Consider the following 20,995-nt stretch of genomic DNA (forward strand, 5'->3'; position numbering starts at 1 on the left):
AAGTTTGTAAATAATGCTCTGTTTTCTTAAGTCAGCCTAATCGCTTCAAGATTTTTCCTTAGCTCTGATTTCCACCTTCTTCTTTCTCTGTTCCCATAGAACCCTTAACAAACATTACTCTTTTTATCTTACTTGGTCATTGTTTTTGTTTGACTCTCCAATTCCAGCAGACAATAGTTCCAGCACATAACTCAGAAAACATACTTGGTGCACCAGTGAGTGAATCTTGAAAAAGTCCCAGTCATCCACAAAGTCAGGCTGTAAAGAGTTTTCTGAATAGCTGAGGTTTATAAGTTTTAAAAATAAAATAGAACTTGGGTGAACCTAACTGAAAAAAATGTTTATTGTGGGTTTATGTTAATCTCTGACACATTGCTTGATTTTTTTTTCTTTTTCTTGAGATGAGGTCTTACTGTCTTCCAGGCTGGAGTGTGGTGGTGCGATCTCCACTCGCTGCAACCTCCACCTCCCAGGCTGAAGCGATCCTCCCACCTCAGCCTTCCAAGTAGCTAGGACTGTAGGTTCGCGTCACCATGCCTGGCTAATGTTTTGTACAAATGTGGTTTTGCCATCTTTCCCAGGCTGATCCTGGGTTTAAGTGGTCTGCCCACCTCGGCCTCCCAAAATGCTGGGATTACAGGAGTGAGCCACTATGCCTGACTTGTACCGTGATTTTTTAGCTACAACTCTTTGAACATATAAAACATCATTCTGAATGTACCATTTCTTTCTAGATACAAATAACAGTCTATTGCTCTCAGAGCTGTTTTCTTCACATTGAAAGTAGAAATTAGCACTACCTGGCAAAAAAACTGAAAAAGGAAATATGAAGCTTAAGATACTACTGCATAAGATAATATTAACTTTTTTCTTAAATGCTGGTTTTATATACAACAAAACCAGAAATCCTGGCTACTCCAGGATCGTGAAAAGAAAAGGGGCTTTAGAAAGAAAAAAATAAAATCTAAGGAAAGATAATTATTTTAATAGCTGCCCTCAGGAAAATGCAGATGAGGGTGAAGCTATCCCAAATTAGCAATTAGATAAATCTTGAGGATTAGAGAACAGCAGGATTTAAATTCTCTTTTCAAAAATGCAGCAGCTCTGCTAGAAAATGAATGAATGTGATTGCAGCTATATATTTTTTTGACCGGTGCTCTTGCAGCTGTGGAAGTTTGACCCACACTGAGATGCCTCCCTGAGTCAGCCCTTTCTGTGTCCTTGCCTCTGCAGCGCGAATCTGTCCAAGGCCGCCTGGGGAGCACTGGAGAAGAATGGCACCCAGCTGATGATCCGCTCCTACGAGCTTGGGGTCCTTTTCCTCCCTTCAGCATTTGTAAGTTTACACTTGCAACGCACAGTGGGTCACATGTGAAATGATTTGGGTTTTGTGTTCTCTTCCTTTAGTCACAACAGCTTGCCTAAGGTTAGCAGGAAACAGTCAGGATTCTTACCCAGAGCCTGCGCTCTTAACCACTGGTCTGTACCTCTGAGCTTACTGAACACTCACCAGTCTGGGCGCAGCGGAATACCTGCTCTCAAGGCATGTACTTGATTAGGAATTGACTGTGTGCTTCCAGCAAAATTAATAACATTTAAAATAAATATTGCAAACTACAATGTGAAGATTTATCTCAAGGTGGTAGATGACAAGTCACCAAAGGAATGGCCCAATCAATCACAAGATGTTTTAGGTAGGGGTGACTGGATGATGAAGTTGGGAAGCAGGAGAGCTTGGCAGAGTATTTGAAAGATGCTTAGGATATAGGCTGTATAGAGAGAGGTGGGAATGGCATCACTGTTGGAAAGGAATTAGTAGTAGCACAAACTGGGAAGCAGAAATTGGTTCACATCATCGTCTAGAGTTTGGCCAGGCGGGGCCAGGGGGTGGCGCAAAGGACATATGCCTCTGGCCCAGTAAGCCCCCTAGAAAAGCACCATGTCGAAGTGGTCTCTCGAGATGTCCAGCACAGCCAGCTTGTCTCCCAGCTCTGGAGCCACTTGAGGTTTCTGTGTCCAAACACCAGAAGGAGTGGCTTGCACATAGGGACTGGGGTGTATAAGCCATCTGTTATCTCTAAATGCTAGAATCACACTTGACCCAGAGAGACATTCCCACCATAAGAGGCACATGGACTAAGATCTCCCATGTCACTTCCTCATACTCACCGTGCGCACACACACACAGAATTGCCCACACGATGAGATGGCTGATGCTTCTTCCTTCCTTCCTCCCTCTCTCCCTCCCTTCCTTCCTCCCTTCTTCCCTTCCTGTCACTGTGGGCACACACTTAGAATCACCCACACAATGAGATGGCTGATGCTTCACCCACACAATGAGATGGCTAATGCCTTTTCCTTCCTTCCTTCCTTCCTTCCTTCCTTCCTTCCTTCCTTCCTTCCTTCCTTCCCTCCCTCCCTCCCTCCCTCCCTCCCTCCTTCCCTCCTTCCCTCCTTCCTTTCCTCCTTCCTTCCTTCCCTTCTTCCCTCCCTCCCTCCCTCCGTTCTTCCCTTCCCTTCCCCCCCACCACCCGCAACTGGCTATAGTTGAATTTATGACAAACACCCATGACAAAGCGCCATTGTGGACGACTGTGACTGGACCAGAAGATTTAGCTGAGGAGTTGGTGTGTGCTTGTCCTCAGACTTCAATCTGGACTAATCCGGTTTTTTTGTTTTTGTTTTTGTTTTTTAAGACAGAGTCTCACTCTGTTGCCCAGGCTGGAATGCAGTGGCACAATCTCAACTCACTGCAACCTCCACCTACAGGATTCAAGCGATCTTCCTGCATCAGCCTCCCCAGTAGCTGGGGCTACAGGCGCCTGCCACCACGCCCAGCTAATTCTTGTATTTTTGATAGACACGGGGTTTCACCATGTTGGCCAGGTCTCCAATTCCTGGCCTCAAGTGATCTGCCTGCCTCAGCATCCCAAAGTGGGATTACAGGTGTGAGCCACCGCCTAATCCAGTCTTAAGGCACGCTGGAGAGCACCCACCTTCCCAGCCCACCCCAGCGTTGCTCACTGTTTCTCACCCCATGCTAAGGTGAAGAGCTCTTTTCTCCCTTTCTCTCCCCTCTTCTCACCAATCTATCCATTCTTTCTCTTTCCATCTCAGTTTCACTACAAAACTATATAACCTCTTTTAGTTATAAGATTTCAGCTTTATCACACAACTTCTGGGTAACGATGAAGTCACAACAGTAGGAGGTGTGATTGTAGTGACTGTGGCTTTTATAATAACTGAGGCTGGAGTTCTCGCCCAATAATAAGTACTGGAATAAATTCCACATCACTCCTGTTTGGCTTCTGTTGTCAGCATTTACAAAAGTCTGGTCCTTTGTAACTGTTCTGCCCATGAAAATGCTGATCATGAAAATGCTAATAGGAAGAAATGTATTGCCCTTCCAGGTCCTCTAAACCCTTCTGAGCTATTCATTTTTTACCCCAGGTGTTCTTTCTCTGACTATCCATTAATGCAGGCTAATGGAGAAAAAGAAATAATCATTTGGAATGCCTAAACTGACTGTATAGGTGGGCTCTTCTATATTTTGGAGTAAGAAAGAGCCCCATTATAGCACATTCTGGGTAAAATAGAGGTTGCATTATTTATAAAGACCGTCAGACAAGAATATAAAACAGATTCCACCCCTTCTAGACTATGCCAACAGATTCAAGAGCTAGGCCCCGATTAGGGTGACATCGTAATTAACAGTCTAAGATTGTAACTGATTTTCCAAGAGTTTGTTAGCACATCTCAAAAAACAAAGCCTGGAACAGTGCTTTCCAGCAGGCTTCCATCATGAACCTGGTGAGGCCCCACTCACTGTACCTGTCTTCTCATCAGCCATTGTCCCTTTGGTTGGGCTGTCTGTGTCCTTCAGTGAATCACAAATGACTTGGGCAGAGCGCTCTAATCAGGCATTGTGGATGGTACACAGAATGGCTTTACCCTTCCCCTCCCAGGGAGCTCATAGGGTAGTTGGCCAGGGTGGTCATAGAGTCAGATGGCCACCTGATACACCTAAGCAATGAGGCAGAGACATCCTTCCTGGGGGAGAGCCGGGGGCTGAGACCTGAGGGAGGTGCCTACCTGAGTGAGCAGAGCCAGAGGACTTCGTTGTGTGTTACAGAAACCAATTTGTGCCCACAGAAGCCCACAGATGAAAGGAGTTTACTGAAAAGATGCTGGGGTGGATGTCACGGGATCAGAGGAGTTGCTGAGCAGCTGAGACTTGGAAGTGACAGGGCCAGGCCCTCTTAGGGGACTCAGCAGCGGCCCTTCTCCCTAGGTGACTGCAGCTAGCATGACTGTGCAGCCCGGTGCTGGCCATTCCACCTCCTAGTGACACCTCAGGCCTAGATCTGCCCTCCATGACTCAGGACTCTCCCAGCTCTGTCCCCAGAGAATGAGCCTGTTTCCAGAGAAGGGAGGATGGATGTGGGCGAGGAAGTCACCCTGAGGGGTAGATACTACCAGGGGGTTTCACCCATAAGTGAGTTGATGTGCGTCTCGTCAGTCTGTGAAAAGGGTTGGGTTTTTTTGATACAGGAGACTTTAAGTGTCTGTATCACAACATCTATGTTGTCTACTGATATGTGAAGCTTCTGGAAAAAAAGTAGACCTTTGCTCGGCCTTCACAAAATTAACATTGATGGTTTTGACCTTGAGGATGACCCAGGGATTTGTGCCATGAGGTAGTTTGTCATTTCGCTGAGTTTATACGTGCACAGGAATGAGACGCTTAGCTTGTGAAAGAGAGGCTGTCCAATGGAACAGCTCGACAGTTCCCTCCTCAAAACATACCCCAGGCTCCTACCTGAATGTTCCAGTGGCCTGGGACTGCCCTCCTTCACACTCACTTCAGTCCCACACACACCCTGTGTCTGCTGTCTTCCAGTCCCCTGCAGAGAGAATAAAGGATGAGGTGGAGGCTTCGTTCTCGGGAAACGCATGGATAAGTTGAGGAAACAGACACCGGTGATTACAATATGTGACAAGAAGTAGGGTGTGGGGCATTCAAAATACAGGGGCTCTGAGAAGGGGGACCATGTAGTCTGCCTGGGGGGCTTAGGAAAGGCTTTGTTAAGGAGATGGCATTCGATCTCACTCTTGAGAAAGGAGTATGAGCTTAACCTGCTGTCAGGGAAGAGGAGGCTTCCAGACAGAGATAATAGTGCAGGCTGTGTGTGGGAAAGAGCCAACAGTTCTGTGTGCCTGGAATGGGGATGGGGCGTGGGTGTGAGAGGCTGGAATTCCAATCTGAAGGAGACCGGAGAACAGAACACACCACTGGCCTTGATTCCACGTGGATAGTAGAAAGGCATCATTTTTTTTAAGCAGGGCTAGTGGTCTCAGGCCAGTTTTCAGAGAATTTGAATCTTATAAAATATAACTCTGAAATTAGGATTATGATTTATACTATTTAAAATGTACTCAAGGATATAGCACATTGCATGTATTATCAAAATCATCATCTTAGCCACGTAAGCCACACTGTTGAACAAACCTGATTATTAATGAGTCACTGTTACCATTCACCTCACTGTCTTGGCATGTCTTTTCTTTTTGTTTTTTTTCCTTTAAGACAGACTCTTGCCCAGTTGCCCAGGCTGGAGTACAGTGGTGCCATCATAGCTCACTGCAGTCTCGACCTCCCAGGCTCAAGCAGTCCTCTCACTTTAGCCTCCTGAGTAGCTGGGACTACAACTGTGTGCTACTACGCCCAGCTGACTTGTTAATTTTTTTGCCATGTTGCTCAGACTGGCCTTGAACTGCTGGGCTCAAGTGATCCTTCTCAGCCTCCCAAAAGATCTTGTCATTTCTCACTCCTTAATGCTGCTTGATAATTTGTTCCCCCTGAACTACCCCCGCAACATCACATGTTGGGCAAGTCAGCTGTTACTGCCATGGCCCCCACTTCACCTCCCTGGGCCACACCCATGCTGTGGGAATGGGCCTTGTAGACCACAGATCTGGTTATGTTACCTGCTGGAGATCCTGTAAGGCAGAATCCAGGCTCCTTAGTGGGGCTGCTTTTCCCCTTCGTGCTCTGACTCCTAACGTCTCCTTCCTGGTACTTACTGTTTCTGCTGTGCAGAACTCATGGCTCTCACTACAAGCCAGATCCACCTGCTAGCCAGCCATAATCTGTACTGAGAATGACACCTTTACACCCCACCTCTGCCTGCTGCACCTGTATTCACTCCAGGCACCCCTCCTCTGCATCCACAACTTTCTAGAACCTGGGGCTCAGCACATATCCCACTTTGCATTGTGACCACCGACTCGTGTCTTCTGGACCAGAGTGAGCTGAATGGGTCATGTGGGAGGCTTTTCCTAAGTGTCTGTTAGTTGAAGTTGTTTCCTTTAAGTTGACCCATACCGAACAATGTGAGAATTGTGTGAAACAGTATGGAGACTGTGATTTTGGTCCAGTGGGTATTGTGTGCAGTAGGTGCTTAAATCTGTTCACAAATTGTGTTGTAAAGCAATTTGCAATATGGAATAGCTCATCTGTAGCTGTCTTGAAATTAAAATACACATACACTTAGGAGTCCACTGCAGTACTTACAAATGCCAATCCCTATAAATTAACTTAATAAATATCTTAAAGATTTCTGTATCTTCTGAGCAAACTATCGCAAGGACAGAAAACCAAACACCACATGTTCTCACTCATAGGTCGGAATTGAACAATGAGAACACTTGGATACAGGGTGGGGAACATCACACAATGGGGCCTGTTGTGGGGTGGGAGGACGGGGAGGGGTAGCATTAGGAGATATACCTAATGTAAACGACCAGTTAATGGGTGCAGCACACCAACATGGCACATGTATACATATGTAACAAACCTGCACTTTGTGCACATGTACCTTAGAACTTAAAGTATAATAATAATAAAAAATGATAAAAATAAAAAAAGATTTCTGTATCATAATCCTAAAATGTTTACTGACAAGAATGCAGTTTATCATAAAATGAGGCCAGGCATTAATATCTTTTTTTAGGTTTCCCTGTTCAGTACCAGCAAGACATGCCTTTTAGTGTTTTTGGCTTCATGTTTGCCAAATAGACTTACTTAATACAGAATTTTTTAGACATCCTTCAGGCTGGACGTCATCCAGAATTTACTTCCTTGAGATCAGCCCTCCTTCATATCTCTTGGTAGAACTCTGTGTCCACATCACCCACGTGTCTGAGTTATCAGCAGCCAGAGTTGCCACTTTTGTCCTTCACCAGTAGGCTGTGTCACTTGCTCTGTTCTGGGAGGCTCATTTGGAGCCATTGTTGCCGATAGTCAAGCTTAGTGCCCAGAATGGCACAGTGTCACACACTGCAGAGGCCTCACCTAGAAAAGGAATCCTGCAGTTCTCTACTTCCCCACAGCCATGATTAGGGCCTGTCACTCTGGAACCAAGTTGCCATGTGATGTGACACTACTGTGAACTGAAAATACAGCAGGTGGAGAACCAGCGTTTCCCATTCATGATAAAGATGCCATTTGAACGCTGGGATTGATCTGTAGGCTGTAAGTCCCTGGTACCACGTGTTCCTATTTTTTTCTTGTTCTTTTAAGTGAATAAATCTGGAAAGAGCAACCTTACTTGTACAGTGTGTTGTCAGTAGCTTCCCCTTTGACTAAGAACGCTTTCAAGAGCTTTGGAGAGTCACATCAAGGTACATTTGACTTTGACTTTGTATGTCCAACACTTAGTGATGCTTGGTATATAGTAGTCGCTTAACAAAACTTCGTTAATTTAAATCAAAGACTTTATTCTTTTCAGGTCTAAAATCAATTTATCAATTATATAATGTTTTCTGGGTTGTCCCTTTAAGTGTATTTAACTTTTAAATTAGACTGCGGTTCAGAAAGTCTCAATATAGGAAAGCTGTGATTATTTCAAAGATCAGTAGCTGTATTCCAAACCCGAAGGCCTCTGAGCATGTATCAGGGAGGTACCAGTACTTCTCTCTTTGGACCTCATTCCTTTGGTGTTTATTGAACACATACTCTGTCAGGCACTGAGTAGGCCCTGGACTGGAGCCTGTCTAGTGCACTGTGGCTAGAATTCCTCCTGCCTCTGGGAATAATATTGCACATAGGTATCTGAGAAGCCTGCATCAGGGTCCAGTACTGCTTCCTTCCGGATGAAGGTGGCCCAGGTGTCCCTGTGCTGATCTCAGCCTCTTCTGAGCCCCAGTGTCACTTGGTCCTGTGCTAGTGGGTTCCAAAAAGTCAAGTCTTTAGTTTCTCTTTTCTCTGTTCTGTTTAAACTTCTTCATTGTGAACACGGTGTGTACCACAAGTACATGCACTCTTATGATGTGACTCTGGCTGGAAGAACTAATACAGTTTACAAGAGCCACCACCTTCACCCTCTCTTTGTCTTCCCTCCAACACCAGCCCTGCCTACCTGCCTTGGGCCCAGCCCGTCTGTTGTGGGCCCCCAGGGTTTCCCAGGAGGCCACAGAGGGGCAGCAATTTGACATGGCGTATCTTGGTACCCACTGATATTCTCTCATCCAGCAAATAAAGCCACAGCTCTTGCGTTCTACTCCTTCCTCTCACCTGTCCACATCCTATACCATCTGCCCTGGCGAGAACTTCTCTGCCTGTTCCTACTGGTCGTCACCTTCTCTCTCCCCTGGATGAATGGACCCTTCCCTGCCCGTTTTCCCCATTTCAGCCTACTGCTGGGTTTCTACCCACATGTCAATGTCTGTGTTCCTCTGCCCCTAAATCCGCAGTAGCAGTCTTTGGCCCACGAGATGATGTCCGGACTCCTTTGTGTGACATCAAGGTCCACTGTGAGCTGGAACAGCATGTCCCCCAGGCTGCAGCCACCCACAAGTATTAGCACATTAAGGCACGTAGGCTGTAGCAGCAATGGCCCCTTTTTACTAGTAGTGTGATCCTGGGCTCTACTGCTCTTTGCCTCAGAAACTTTGAAGTAACTTGGTAAGAGAATATGGGAGAACACATTGAACAGATCCCTTAGGGACCTCAGATCTCTAGGAGCCAAAATGAGAGAAAGAGAATGAACTTTGAAGTGAGACAGAGAGGAGCTGGGATCCTGCTTACAAGCTGTGTTAGACTTGGCCCCCTTACTCTACTTCTGTAGGCCCCTTTTTCTCCTTGTACAATGGAAACAATGTAACTCATAGGATCTCATGTGAGATCAAGAGTTATAACCTACTAAGTGTTTACAGCAGTGCCTGGTACTTACCAAGTGCTCAGTAAAGGTTGCAGTTGATATTAGCGGTAGCAGCAATCGCGTATAAGCCACACAGTTCAAGAGAAGATTGAAAGCAGGGGCTGATACTCTGTGGGTTTTCAGTCAAATCAGAATCTTGATGTCACTTCTGTGATGTTGCACTCTTTTCTTTCCTTCTGAACTGCATTCCCCCAGCCCCACACAAACAGCCCCTTTGCTTATCAAAAACCCATCCTTCAAAATCCCGTTAGGTTTACACTTCTCCACAAAGCTTTTCCTAAGCCCCTAGCTGGAAGCACTTTCAGTCGTGATCATGCCTTGCAGGAAAGATGCCACCACCTTCCTGTAATTTATTTCCTTGCCAATTAGTTGATCTTTGACTAAGTGTGCCCCTTCTGGGAAGTTCAACTGCTGTCACTGTTTTATCCAGGAAAGCCTGATGCCTTGTGTAGGGTTTTACCACTTGAGGTTGCTACTCAGATACATGCAGATAAAAACATAAATTACATCTCTAACTGAAACTGAAGCATGCCTCCTGTTCCCCATGATTGAGCTAAGCTGCTAAACCTAAATCATCACAGCGATAATCAGCTCTTTCACTCCCAAAGCTGAAGAAAGGAAAAGCCAGCAATTTCTTATGTGTGATATATGTCCACCCTCTCACCTGGTGTTTTATAAACTTATTGTCTTAACTGTCTTCTAAGTATCTATGCCTGGGAGGGTGCCTTCCTCTGTTTCGCAAAATGCCAAGTGATACCACTGTGATATAGAAATAATGATCATTAGAAGACAGCCTCAAATTATTTGACATTCAGATTGAAGGGGAAAAGTAGTACTTTTTTGTAATAACCTAGAATTTGGATCATAAATGGCATTCAAAATAAAAGCATATTGGTTTCTGTCAGAAAGGGATAGTTCAAACCTTCTCACATCTGAAGTCAAATATCACAAAATGGAATCATGGGTTGAGCACACAGCCTCAGATCTGCGCCCAGGCCATAAAGAGCCATAACCTGTGGCCATGATACATTTGAAAATATCAGTACTAATAGGAGCTAAATAAGAGAGAAGTCATATTTTACCTGAAACTCCAAAAAAGTATTTAATAATCATTAACTTGTTATCACTTCCCAACCACTGGCCTCTTTATTTTTTTAAATGTCCAAATACCAGGGTTTCTAGAATTCGGCTCATCTTGACCCTGCCTGCCTTAAATTTTCAAGGAATTCTTCCTTTGTCACAGTTCCTGGTGGTGAATGTGAGACCATTTGTTTGCTTGGTGGAAGGAATGTAAGACCAAGAATCAGACATGGTATGATTTCCAGCCCCGCCAACTTTTTTTTTTTTTTTTTTTTTTTTTTTTGGGACAGAGTCTCGCTTTGTCACCCAGGCTGGAGTGCAGTGGTGCCATCCCGGCTCACTGCAGCCTCCGCCTTCCGGGTTCAAGCGATTCTCCTGCTTCCGCCTCCCAAGTAGGTGGGATTACAGGTGTCCACCACCACACCTGGCTAATTTTTTGTATTTTTAGTAGAGACAGAGTTTCTCCATGTTGGCCAGGCTGGTCTCAAACTCCTGACCTCAGGTGATCTGCCCACCTCGGCCTCACAAAGTGCTGGGATTACAGGCATGAGCCACCGTGCCCAGGTTGTTTTGTTTTGTTTTTTTTCTTTTTCTTGGGTGGGGGGAGGGCAGAGTTTTGGTTTTGTCACTGTCATCCAGTCTGGAGTACAGTGGCGTGATCTCAGCTCACTGCAACCTCCGCCTCCTGGGTTCCAGCGATTCTCCTGTCTCAGCCTCCCAAGTAGCTGGGATTACAGGCATAGTCCTCCATGCCTGGCTAATTTTTGTATTTTTACAAAATTGGGTTTCACCATGTTGGCCAGGGTGGTCTCGAACTCCTGACCTCAGGTGATCCACCCACCTCGGCCTCCCAAAGTGCTGGGATTACAGGTGTGAGCCATTGTGCCCAGCCTTGCCACTTTTAATAGCTGTATGGTCTTGGGCAACTATTTAACCTCCAAATATGTTTCCTCCTCTGTAAAATAGGAGTGATTACATCACAGAGAATTGCTCTGAAAATACTTACAATTATACTCATTTGTTTCCTGGAATATGTACCATGGGCCAGTCATTGTTAAATAACTTATATATCTTCACAGTAGCCCTATGAGTTAGGTGCTAGGAAACCAAGGCACAGAAAGGCTAAGTAACTTGCTTAGAACCATACAGCAAGTAAGCAGTCTGCAAAAGCAAGAGATAATTAAGGGCTTCCTCAGATCCAGAGTGTGTCAAAGGTGTCAGGTGAGCAGGGACACCTGGGGGCAGGTGCTGCTGAGCTGGCCTGCCCGCCCTCCATGTCTTCCCTGTCCCCCTCCTCTGTGTCAGGGCCCTTGCCCTCCTGGGACGTGCCTGCTTTGTGCTTCACCCACCCTGCCTTTGATTATCCTGTTCTCACGCTTGGTATTCTTCCCATCATCTCTCTGTTTATTAAAATTATACCAATTTTTCAAGCCCTAGCTAAAATATCCTCTACAAAGCCTTTCCTTATCCTTCTTGGATAAGGAAAATGACTGGAAGAAGGGCATTTCTTCCTATTTTGTGTAGAGTTTGCCACCTCCTGCCTTTCACTGTATTACTGGTCACCATCTTCATCAGTGCTGTAACCCATACCTTTCTGTAGGTCTTGACATACACAAAATGCTTTCATACAGGTTGTGCTATTTGCTCTTGTGCAGAAGCTTATAAAATAAGCAGGAAAGGAACTTTAGTCCCATTTCTACAGATCACTATTTCTTGAACACCTACTATGCACCAGGACTTTGTGCTAGGTGCTAAAGTTAGAAATGGTAATGTCTCCAGAACCTTGATTATCCCACTTTTACTTTTTTTTTTTTTTTTTTTTTAATCTGAGGTGGAGTTTCACTTTGTCACCCATCCTGGAGTGCAGTGGCGTAATTTTGTCTCACTGCAGCCTCTGCCTTCTGGGTTCAAGCTATTCTCCTGACTCAGCCTCCCAAATAACTGAGATTACAGGCACACACTACCACTCCTGGTTATTATTATTATTTTTTTTAATCAGAGATGGGGTTTCACCATGTTGTCCAGGCTGATCTTGAACTCCTGACCTCAAGTGATCTGCCTGCCTCGACCTCCCAAAGTGCTGGGATTACAGGCATGAGCCACTGCATCCAGCCTATCCCACTTTTACAAACACAGAAATTGAAACCTAGGCCAGGTGCAGTGGCTCACACCTGTAATCCCAGCACTTTAAGAGCCTGAGGTGGGTGGATCACTTGAGGCCAGGAGTTCAAGACCAGCCTGAACAACATGGTGAAACCCCATCTCCACTAAAATTACAAAAATCCGCCAGGCATGGTGGCACACACCTGTAATCCCAGTTACTCAGGAGGCTGAGGCATGAGAACTGCTTGAACCTGGGCGACAGAGGCTGCAGTGAGCCGAGATCACACCACTGCACTCCAGCCTGGGTGACAAAGTGAGACTCTGTCTCCAAAAAAAAAAAGAAACCTAATAAAAGTGGCCAGCTGTCCCACTGAACATCTGTTTTAGTCCCTGGGGCTTGCCAGGCTCTTTGCCACCTCTGGGCCTTTGCAGATGCTATTCCCTCCACCTGCAACATAATTCTTTCCTCTCCAACCTGACCAAGCTCTACTCATCTTTCAGAGTTTAATAAAGGTGTTGCTTTTTTCAGAGAGTCTTCCACTGATCACCCCCTGCTGCCGAGTCTAAAATAGGCCTGCTAGTCTCTTATGGCACTCTTTTGCTTTTCTTAGCAACACTTAACACAAATAGTAATTTTTATTTTACTTTTATAGATGTATTTGATGTCCCTCCATCAGACTGTATACTCCATGAGGACAAGGATGTTGATGTTTATGTTAACTCTTACACACTCAGTGCCTGGCACCATGCCTGACCCAGAAGAGGGACTCGAGAAATAAAGTGTCAAATGAACGAATGTGCAGACATCAGCCATTTATTCAGCTTAGTAAATGCCAGAGGAAAGGCTAGAACCCAGATTTTCTGAAGCCCAGTCAACACGGACCTCCCCGTGTTCTCTGACACCGCCCATGACCAGCCTCCGCTTGCTAAGTTGCACAGTTACAGGGACTAAGAACCTCAGTCTTTGTTCTTTTTATGGGTTCCTAAGACATCAGCACTGTTGGGTATGTGCGTATTGAGGATCTGAAGGGTGGATATGTGTGTGGATGGGTGGACAGAAGGAATGAGAGACAGACAGACAAGCAGAATGCCAGGATAATCCACAAAGGGGCAGGAGATGGTCAATGTATGGAAGCACAAGGGGGCACATCGGTCATGTGGTAAGCACCTGCACTGCGGCAGGCCCTGTGTTGGAAGGAAGTGGCAGTGTGAACATCAGCCTAGATATAGAACCTCCACTTCCACCCTGATTAAGATCTAAAATTAATACCCTATTCTAGAGTTCTTGGAATAAACCTTCCATTTTGATAGGTCTTAAAGAATTTTCATTTTTATACTTCTGTCACATTATATTGGAACACTTTCATTATACATGAAAGCAGCTTTTATTTCTTCTTACTCCAGGCAGCCTGTTACTATAGCAATGTTGGAAGTATTTTGAGGTATTTTTATACAGTGAGTTCTACAAACTCTCTGCAAACTGTACATAATGTTTGGTTGAAATGGGCTATCATATCCAAAATTGTCTCTCTTTTTTCTTTGCATCCTTTGTTAAACTTTTGCAAACTTTGCTATAACTTAATTCCTGAAAATTAAAGCTCTTATGTTTAGAAAAAAAAATTTGAGGCAGGGGGGTTGTAAATATATTTGCCTATGAACATGGAAAATAGCTCCGAAATAATCTGAACTTTATTTAGGTACCATAAAGATATTATTGCTTCTTGGGGCCTTCTGGGTGTTTTTTCTTTTAGCCCAGAAAATGAGGTGCAATCATAGATTTCCTCTGTGTGTCTGCAGGGTCTAGACAATTTCAAAGTGAAACAGAAGTTCTTCGCTGGCAGCCAGGAGCCAATGGCCACCTTTCCTGTGCCATATGATTTGCCTCCAGAACTGTATGGAAGTAAAGGTGAGACACAGATAAAGGAAAACCATGAGTGGATATGCGTAAGAAAAACAGACAGGGCCCAGGAGAAGCCTTTGGTCTCAGTGGGATCCTGGCTCATGGAACCCTCTGGAAGCTCAGGTTTGCAGAGAGACCTGTGCCAACCTGTCTGGGGCTGTGTAGCCACTAGTTAGTCTTAGAATCCCTTTGTACTCCTGTAATTACTATACAGATCCTTCCTGACTTACAGTGGGGCTACATGCTGATAAACCCCTCATAAATGGAAAATCTCATAAGTCAAAAATGCATTTAATGCACCAAACCTACTGAGCATCATAGCTTAGTCTAGCCTACCTTAAACATGCTCAGACCACTTAAATTAGTCTACATTTGGGCAAAATAATACAAAGACTCTTTTATAATAAATTGTTGACTATCTCATGGAATTTATTGAAGACTGTACCAAAGTACTGTTTCTACTGAATGCATATCACTTTCACACCATCATAAAGGTCAAAAGGTCATTAAGCCTAACTATCAGAAATTAAAACCAAGAAATGTAACAATAATAAACCTATTGTAATATACATTTATGCCAGGCCTGGTGGCCCACACCTGTAATCCCAGCATCTTTGGAGGCCGAGGCAGGAATATTACTTGAGGCCAGGAGCTCGAGGCCACCCTGCCCAACATAGTGAGACCCAGTATTTAAAAAAAAAAAAAAATTGTTTTAAATAGCCAGATGTGGTGGATCATGCCTGTAGTCCCAGCTACTTGGATGGCTAAGGTTGAAGAATCGCTTGAGCCCAGGAGTTTGAGGCTGCAGTGAGCTATGATTGAGCCACTGCACTCCAGCCTGAGTGACAACGCAAGACCTCAACTCTAAGGAAAAAAAAAAGTTCTTATAACAATTTCCAAAAAGAAGAAAATAGCAAGGAAAGTGGTATTTTATGTTTTTGCAAGCCTCTTTATGTGCATCTTAAAAGGTGACACCTGAGTTCTCATTGCTGTGCTCTCTTTGAGGCTGTTGTGATATCACATCATATAACCTCTGTATACCTGTGTAAAAATGAAAGTGAAAACAACAAATGATGGCTTAATACTACAATGAAAATAATGTTGACTTCACAGACCCTCCCAACCAGCACGCTCACAAACCCTCAAAAGGGAGGTCCCCAGGGGCCACACTTTGAAAACTGCATCATTGAATCTTAAGGGCAGTCACCAAGTATCTTTCACAGTAGAAACACAATAGGAATAGCTACAGAAGGTTCAGATGTCCTCAGAGGAAGGCGGGCTGGCATCAGTGTACCCACTTATGTCCGGCCTGCATGTATCCCAGCCTCACAGGCTGCTCTGCTGCTTTTATCAGCCCTGAGAATATCTGTCTTTAAGGTGGGTCCACACTTAGCAAACTCAGACAGGATGAGATATATAATCAAGACACACTTAATTTAAAATGGCAAATTACATCACCAAATCAGCATATTCTCCACTGGAAAGGAGAGGCCTACATGAGTAACCAAATTATAATCTGCAGGTTTCTGAGCCAGTGTTAAATCTGAACAGAGAAAAGATTTTTTTTCAATTGGCAAATTTTAATGACATCACTCATTGATACCCCAAAATCTCCAGTTCTTACCAAGCTTGGCCTTGCCCAGTAGGTTCCTCTGTTCCCTCGACAGTGTTTCACGGGATTTCACGGGATCTCACAACTTCCCCACCCACTAACCATTCTCATCTTTCATGGTGAACCAAGCCTCCTCTGTCAGATGGGCCCTTTCTTAGATTGTGTTGACACATCTAACAAAGTTAATCCTATCTCATGCTGTCCAGTGTGCCCTCCTGCCTCTTGCTGGTAACTTTGTATTTCTCTAATCAATAGTTTGAGACTAAGTTTCAGGAGGCATTCTTTTTCTTCTTTCTAAAGTGTGGAAATTCCCTATAGCCTTTCTGTTGAGTCCTCCTAATTTGTTGTGTATTCATGCATATTTCATTTTCCGTAGCAAGACTATCAGGATTCTTATCAGAATTTAAAGCAGTCTGTCAGCACCTTACCTGCCACCAAAAAAAAAAAAAAAAAAACCAGGAAAAGCCTGCTTTAAAGTCAGGCCATGTTTATGTGCCAACTCCACAACTTGCTAAATGGACTTGGACATTTAGTTACTTTCTCTAGGTTTTAGTGTCTCTGTCTACACAATAAGGAACTATGAGTACCTACCTTATAATAGGGTTATTGAAAAAGATTAACTGAGATTATCTATAAAGTACTTATCTCAGAGCTAGCAGTCAATGAACATTAGCTGCTTTTATTGTAATTGTTATTAAAATGCAAAGTTCAGTTCCTGGCAACAGTAGATGTTGAATTAGTGCGAATTCCCTCCCCTTTTCTGTGGTGAGCTGGTGATTTTTAAATGTCTAAAGCTTGTGCAAGTCTGTCCCTAAACCTGTCTACCTCTTCTTCCCTCTTTTGGCTTCGTGCTACTTTTGTCTTTTTCTCCCCTTATCTGTTCTTCAGGTTCCTTTTCTTCCTTTTCTTTTTTTTTTTTTTAAACCCAAGTTCTCCTCCTCCCTGTTGGAAGTGGGGACTGACTGATTAGGATTTATCTGCTGGGGTCTGGCCTTGGGCCCTCCACGTCCCACCTCCAACCCTGCACCCTGACTGGATTCCACCGCCTTCATTTCTTTAGTCCTAATCTTCAAAGGACTAAGAAGGCAAAAATGGAAGCGCTAGAAGAGCCGAACTAGCCGGGCGAGGTGGCAGGCGCCTGTAGTCCCAGCTACTCGGGAGGCTGAGGCAGGAGAATGGCGTAAACCCGGGAGGCGGAGCTTGCAGTGAGCTGAGATCCGGCCACTGCACTCCAGCCTGGGCGACAGAGCGAGACTCCGTCTCAAAAAAAAAAAAAATGTTCCAAGGTCCCTTTCCTTCCAGTAAAGTAAGCATTCCCAGGAACTTAGAAGTTTACAACTAGGTATAGTGTCTTAGACCATGGAATGATACATCTTTTATTTGGCCAGCAAGCAGAATGCTTTCCAGTGTTTAAATGAGTTTTGTTTGTTTCTTCAGCATTTCTTTTGAAAGATACATATAATCTCAGGGTATGCTTAAGCTAAAATAATAATTTTTTAAAAAAAGTAAAGATACATACAAGAGAGACTGGAGCATTTTATTTAATATTGGTACTGTTTTGTCTTCTGCACTGCCTCAGTTGCATGTAGGACAATATTAGTAATTCAGTATCACCAGTTCATATATAGCCAACATTCCTGGGGAGCCGTATGGACTATAGAAAGACATTTACCAAGATTGAAAAAGTGAGTGGTTAAGAACATTTGAAAAGCACTTCATTTTAAAAAGTGATCTTCAAGCCATTGTAACACCTCCAAGATCTTGTCAGTGGTTTTTTTTAAAGACAGAAGACTGTACAGAAAGCTTAGCAAAGGAATATACTGCTGTGAATGAAGTAAAGCTCAATGCAAGAGGCTACCAGGTATCTTGAAACCAAGAAAATGATCAAAGGAAAGCAACAACAAAGACTCAGCTACCAGTATACCTTGCTTGGTGCAGTAGTTGCTGTTTATTCATTCTCTCCACAGATCTCTATTGAGAACCTACTGTGTGCAGACACCATCTAGGTACTTGGAATATGTTGGCAAACAAGACAGGCACAAATCCTTACTCTCATCAAACTTACATTCCTCTTCTCCTGAAAAATCATACTTAACCAAACCCATTTTACTAATAGTCATTTTAAAAGAAGCCTCTTTTTTTTTTTTTTTTTTTTTTTTTTTTTTTTTTTTAAAGATAGTATCTCGCTCTGTCACCTAGGCTGGAGTGCAGTAGCATGGTCTCAGCTCACTACACCCTCACACTGCTGGGCTCGAGTGATACTCCCACTTCAGCCTCCTGAGTAGCTGGCATTACAGTGCGCACCATCATGCCCAGCTAATTTTTTAAAAATGTTTTGTAGAGATGGGGTCTCACTATGTTGCCCAGGCTGGTGTTGAACTCCTAGGCTCAAGTAGTCCTCCTGCCTCAGCCTCCCAGAGTGTTAAGATTACAAGTGAGAGCCACCACACCTGGCCCAAAGAAGGCTTTTATAAAGCAAAATCACCACCTTTTAAAATCTAACACAAATTATTTCCATATGTCCCACTTGCTGTGTGACCTTGATTTTGAAAAGGAAGCAAAATAGATCAGTGTGTAATCTTAACCTTTCTTCCAAGGGCATCTGCTTTGCACTCCCTTCTTAGCTTATATTCACTTTGTTATATGCTATTGAGACAGTAAAGGGTGAGAAAGTAATGAGCTAAGGGTGAAATAAAGCCTAAATAAATTGTATGACTCCTTTAAGAAGTAATTGAACATGCAAAGCTTCAGAGGTATTAGTTATAGTCTATTAAGGAGGTTGTTTCGTTTTCATTATTTTTAAAAAATATACATATGAGTTCTTATATAGTATTTTTTCTTTCAAATTTTTGGCATAATTCCAAATTTACAGAACAGTTACAAGAAGAGTACAAAGAATTCCCATATACTCTTTACCCAAGTTCCCCAAATGTCAATATTTTATCACATTTACATCCTCTCTCATATTAACTTTTCTGATCTATTTGAGAGTAGCAAACGGATGTCATTTTATCCCTAAATACTTTCATTGTATATTTCCTAAAAGAAAGGCATTATCTTACATAACTATAGTACAGTGATCAATATCAGCAGTTAACATTGATTCAAAACTATTCACATTTCGTCAGTTTCCTCAATAATATCCTTTATAGCAAAAGAGAAAGTTATTGAGTTATGTCTCTTTAGTCTCCATTAATTTGGAACAGTTCCACAATTTTTTGTTTCATGACATCAACACATTGCATAGCATGGACCAGTTATTTTATAAACTCTGAGGAACATTCTACTTTGGGTTTTCCACTCACCGTTTCTTTATAATTAGACCTAGGTTATGCACTTTTACCAAGAATACCAAAGAAGTAATGTGTTCTTTCTGGTGCATCATATCAGGAGACACATCCTATTGATCTGTCTAATTACTGGTGATGTTAACTTTGATTGATTGGTTAAATTGGTGTTTACCAGGGTGTACATAATTGTTAACAAGTATAATTTCAAAACTTTAAAAATTTAAGTGACTGAAACTAAATTAATAAACTGTAAATGTAGTTGTTTAATAGAAGAGGTCCTTTTTTTTTTTTTTTTTTTTTTTTTTTGAGACGGAGTCTCGCTTTGTCGCCCAGGCTGGAGTGCAGTGGCACCATCTCGGCTCACTGCAAGCTCCGCCTCCTGGGTTCACGCCATTCTCCTGCCTCAGCCTCCGAGTAGCTGGGACTACAGGCATGCACCACCACGCCCGGCTTTTTGTATTTTTTTTTTTAGAGAGACAGGGTTTCACCGTGTTAGCCAGGATGGTCTCCATCTCCTGACCTCGTGATCTGCCCGCCTCGGCCTCCCAAAGTGCTGGGATTACAGGCGTGAGCCACCGCGCCCAGCTGAAGAGGTCCTTAAAAGCTGTTTGGCACATGAGGTATGCATAAGGTAGATTTAGCACATACATAATATACATAATCCTCCAAAAGGTTTTAAAACCATCGGTTCCTAAATGGTCTAACCATTCTCCCACTGCCTTATTAATTTTAAATAGTCCCCTACATTCAGATAGTAGCAGAATAAACTTCAGTCTAAACCTGTTAGAATTATTGCTAGAGTCCAGAATCATAAAGTATTTTTCTAAGGGAAACAAAGTTGATTGGATTATCCTTTCCAAATAAAATGCACAAAAGGTATATTGCTTTAAATTATTGGTATGGCCGGGTGTGGTGCTCACACCTGTAATCCCAGCACTTTGGGAGGCCGAGGTGGGCAGATCACTTGAGGTCGGGAATTCAAGACCAGCCTGGCCAACATGGTGAAACCCTGTCTCTACTAAAAATACAGAATTTAGCTGGGCGTGGTAGCACATGCCTGTAATCCCAGCTACTTGGGTGGCTGAGACAGGAGAATCACTTGAACCTGGGAGGTGGAGGTTGCGGTGAGCTGAGATCCTGCCACTGCACTTCAGTCTGGGTGATAGAGTGAGACTCTGTCTCAAAAAAAAAAAAGAAAAAGAAAAAGAAAAAATTGTTGATATGTTTCATTTTTAAGGACCCGTTTTTGAAAGGTCTTCAGAAATGAAGTTTTTTTTTTTTTAAATTAAGAACCCAAAACATTTTTTAGAATGATTTTGGCCATCTCCTTTAGTAAAATCTATTTTTGTTTCATAGCGCAAACAGAAGGCTAAAAGTAAACTACGAGTTCAGCTTTTAAAATTACTTTGTAATCAGGAAGCTTAAGGAAATCTAGGATTGAAATTGATTCTTTTGAAATAAATAAGTACTGAGTTTCAGCAAGTTGAATTTATCCTCACACCAGTTAGATGGTTTTGTTCTGCTGTATATAGTCACAGATTAATATGTGCAGTTCACAGAGAAAGGTGTTAATGGGTTTCAGATAACATTGATACATTGATACCACAATTACAAATAATTGCATTTCTACTAACTTGGTAAATCAGTGCAAAACACTTTAGAGCTTTCTTTGGCATTTCTAGCTGGCATGTCTCGTACATTCCTGGATTTCAGTGTAGGCCAATGTAAAATGGCATTGGATCTTTCAGGATAATTGGTTCATCTCTGGCATTCCACCCCGCCTCCACAC

The 20,995-nt window shown here is 43.3% G+C and overlaps 1 protein-coding gene across 7 annotated transcripts in view; it reads left to right on the forward strand.

The window, feature by feature from the left end:
* The window catches only part of TDP1 (tyrosyl-DNA phosphodiesterase 1), a 92,891-nt gene that overhangs the window by 67,980 nt on the left and 3,916 nt on the right, over positions 1-20,995 (forward strand). For 5 of the 7 annotated variants that reach the window (XM_015454107.4, XM_073998055.1, XM_005562004.5 and 2 more), the window contains 2 exons: positions 1,234-1,336; positions 14,202-14,310. In XM_015454107.4, coding sequence (XP_015309593.3) covers positions 1,234-1,336; positions 14,202-14,310 — 212 coding nt within the window. The remainder of the gene's footprint in view (positions 1-1,233; positions 1,337-14,201; positions 14,311-20,995) is intronic. The other 2 variants (XM_065549208.2, XM_065549207.2) reach the window with 1 other exon arrangement.

Source organism: Macaca fascicularis, chromosome 7 (genome assembly GCF_037993035.2).
Source record: "Macaca fascicularis isolate 582-1 chromosome 7, T2T-MFA8v1.1".
Lineage (NCBI taxonomy): Eukaryota > Metazoa > Chordata > Mammalia > Primates > Cercopithecidae > Macaca > Macaca fascicularis.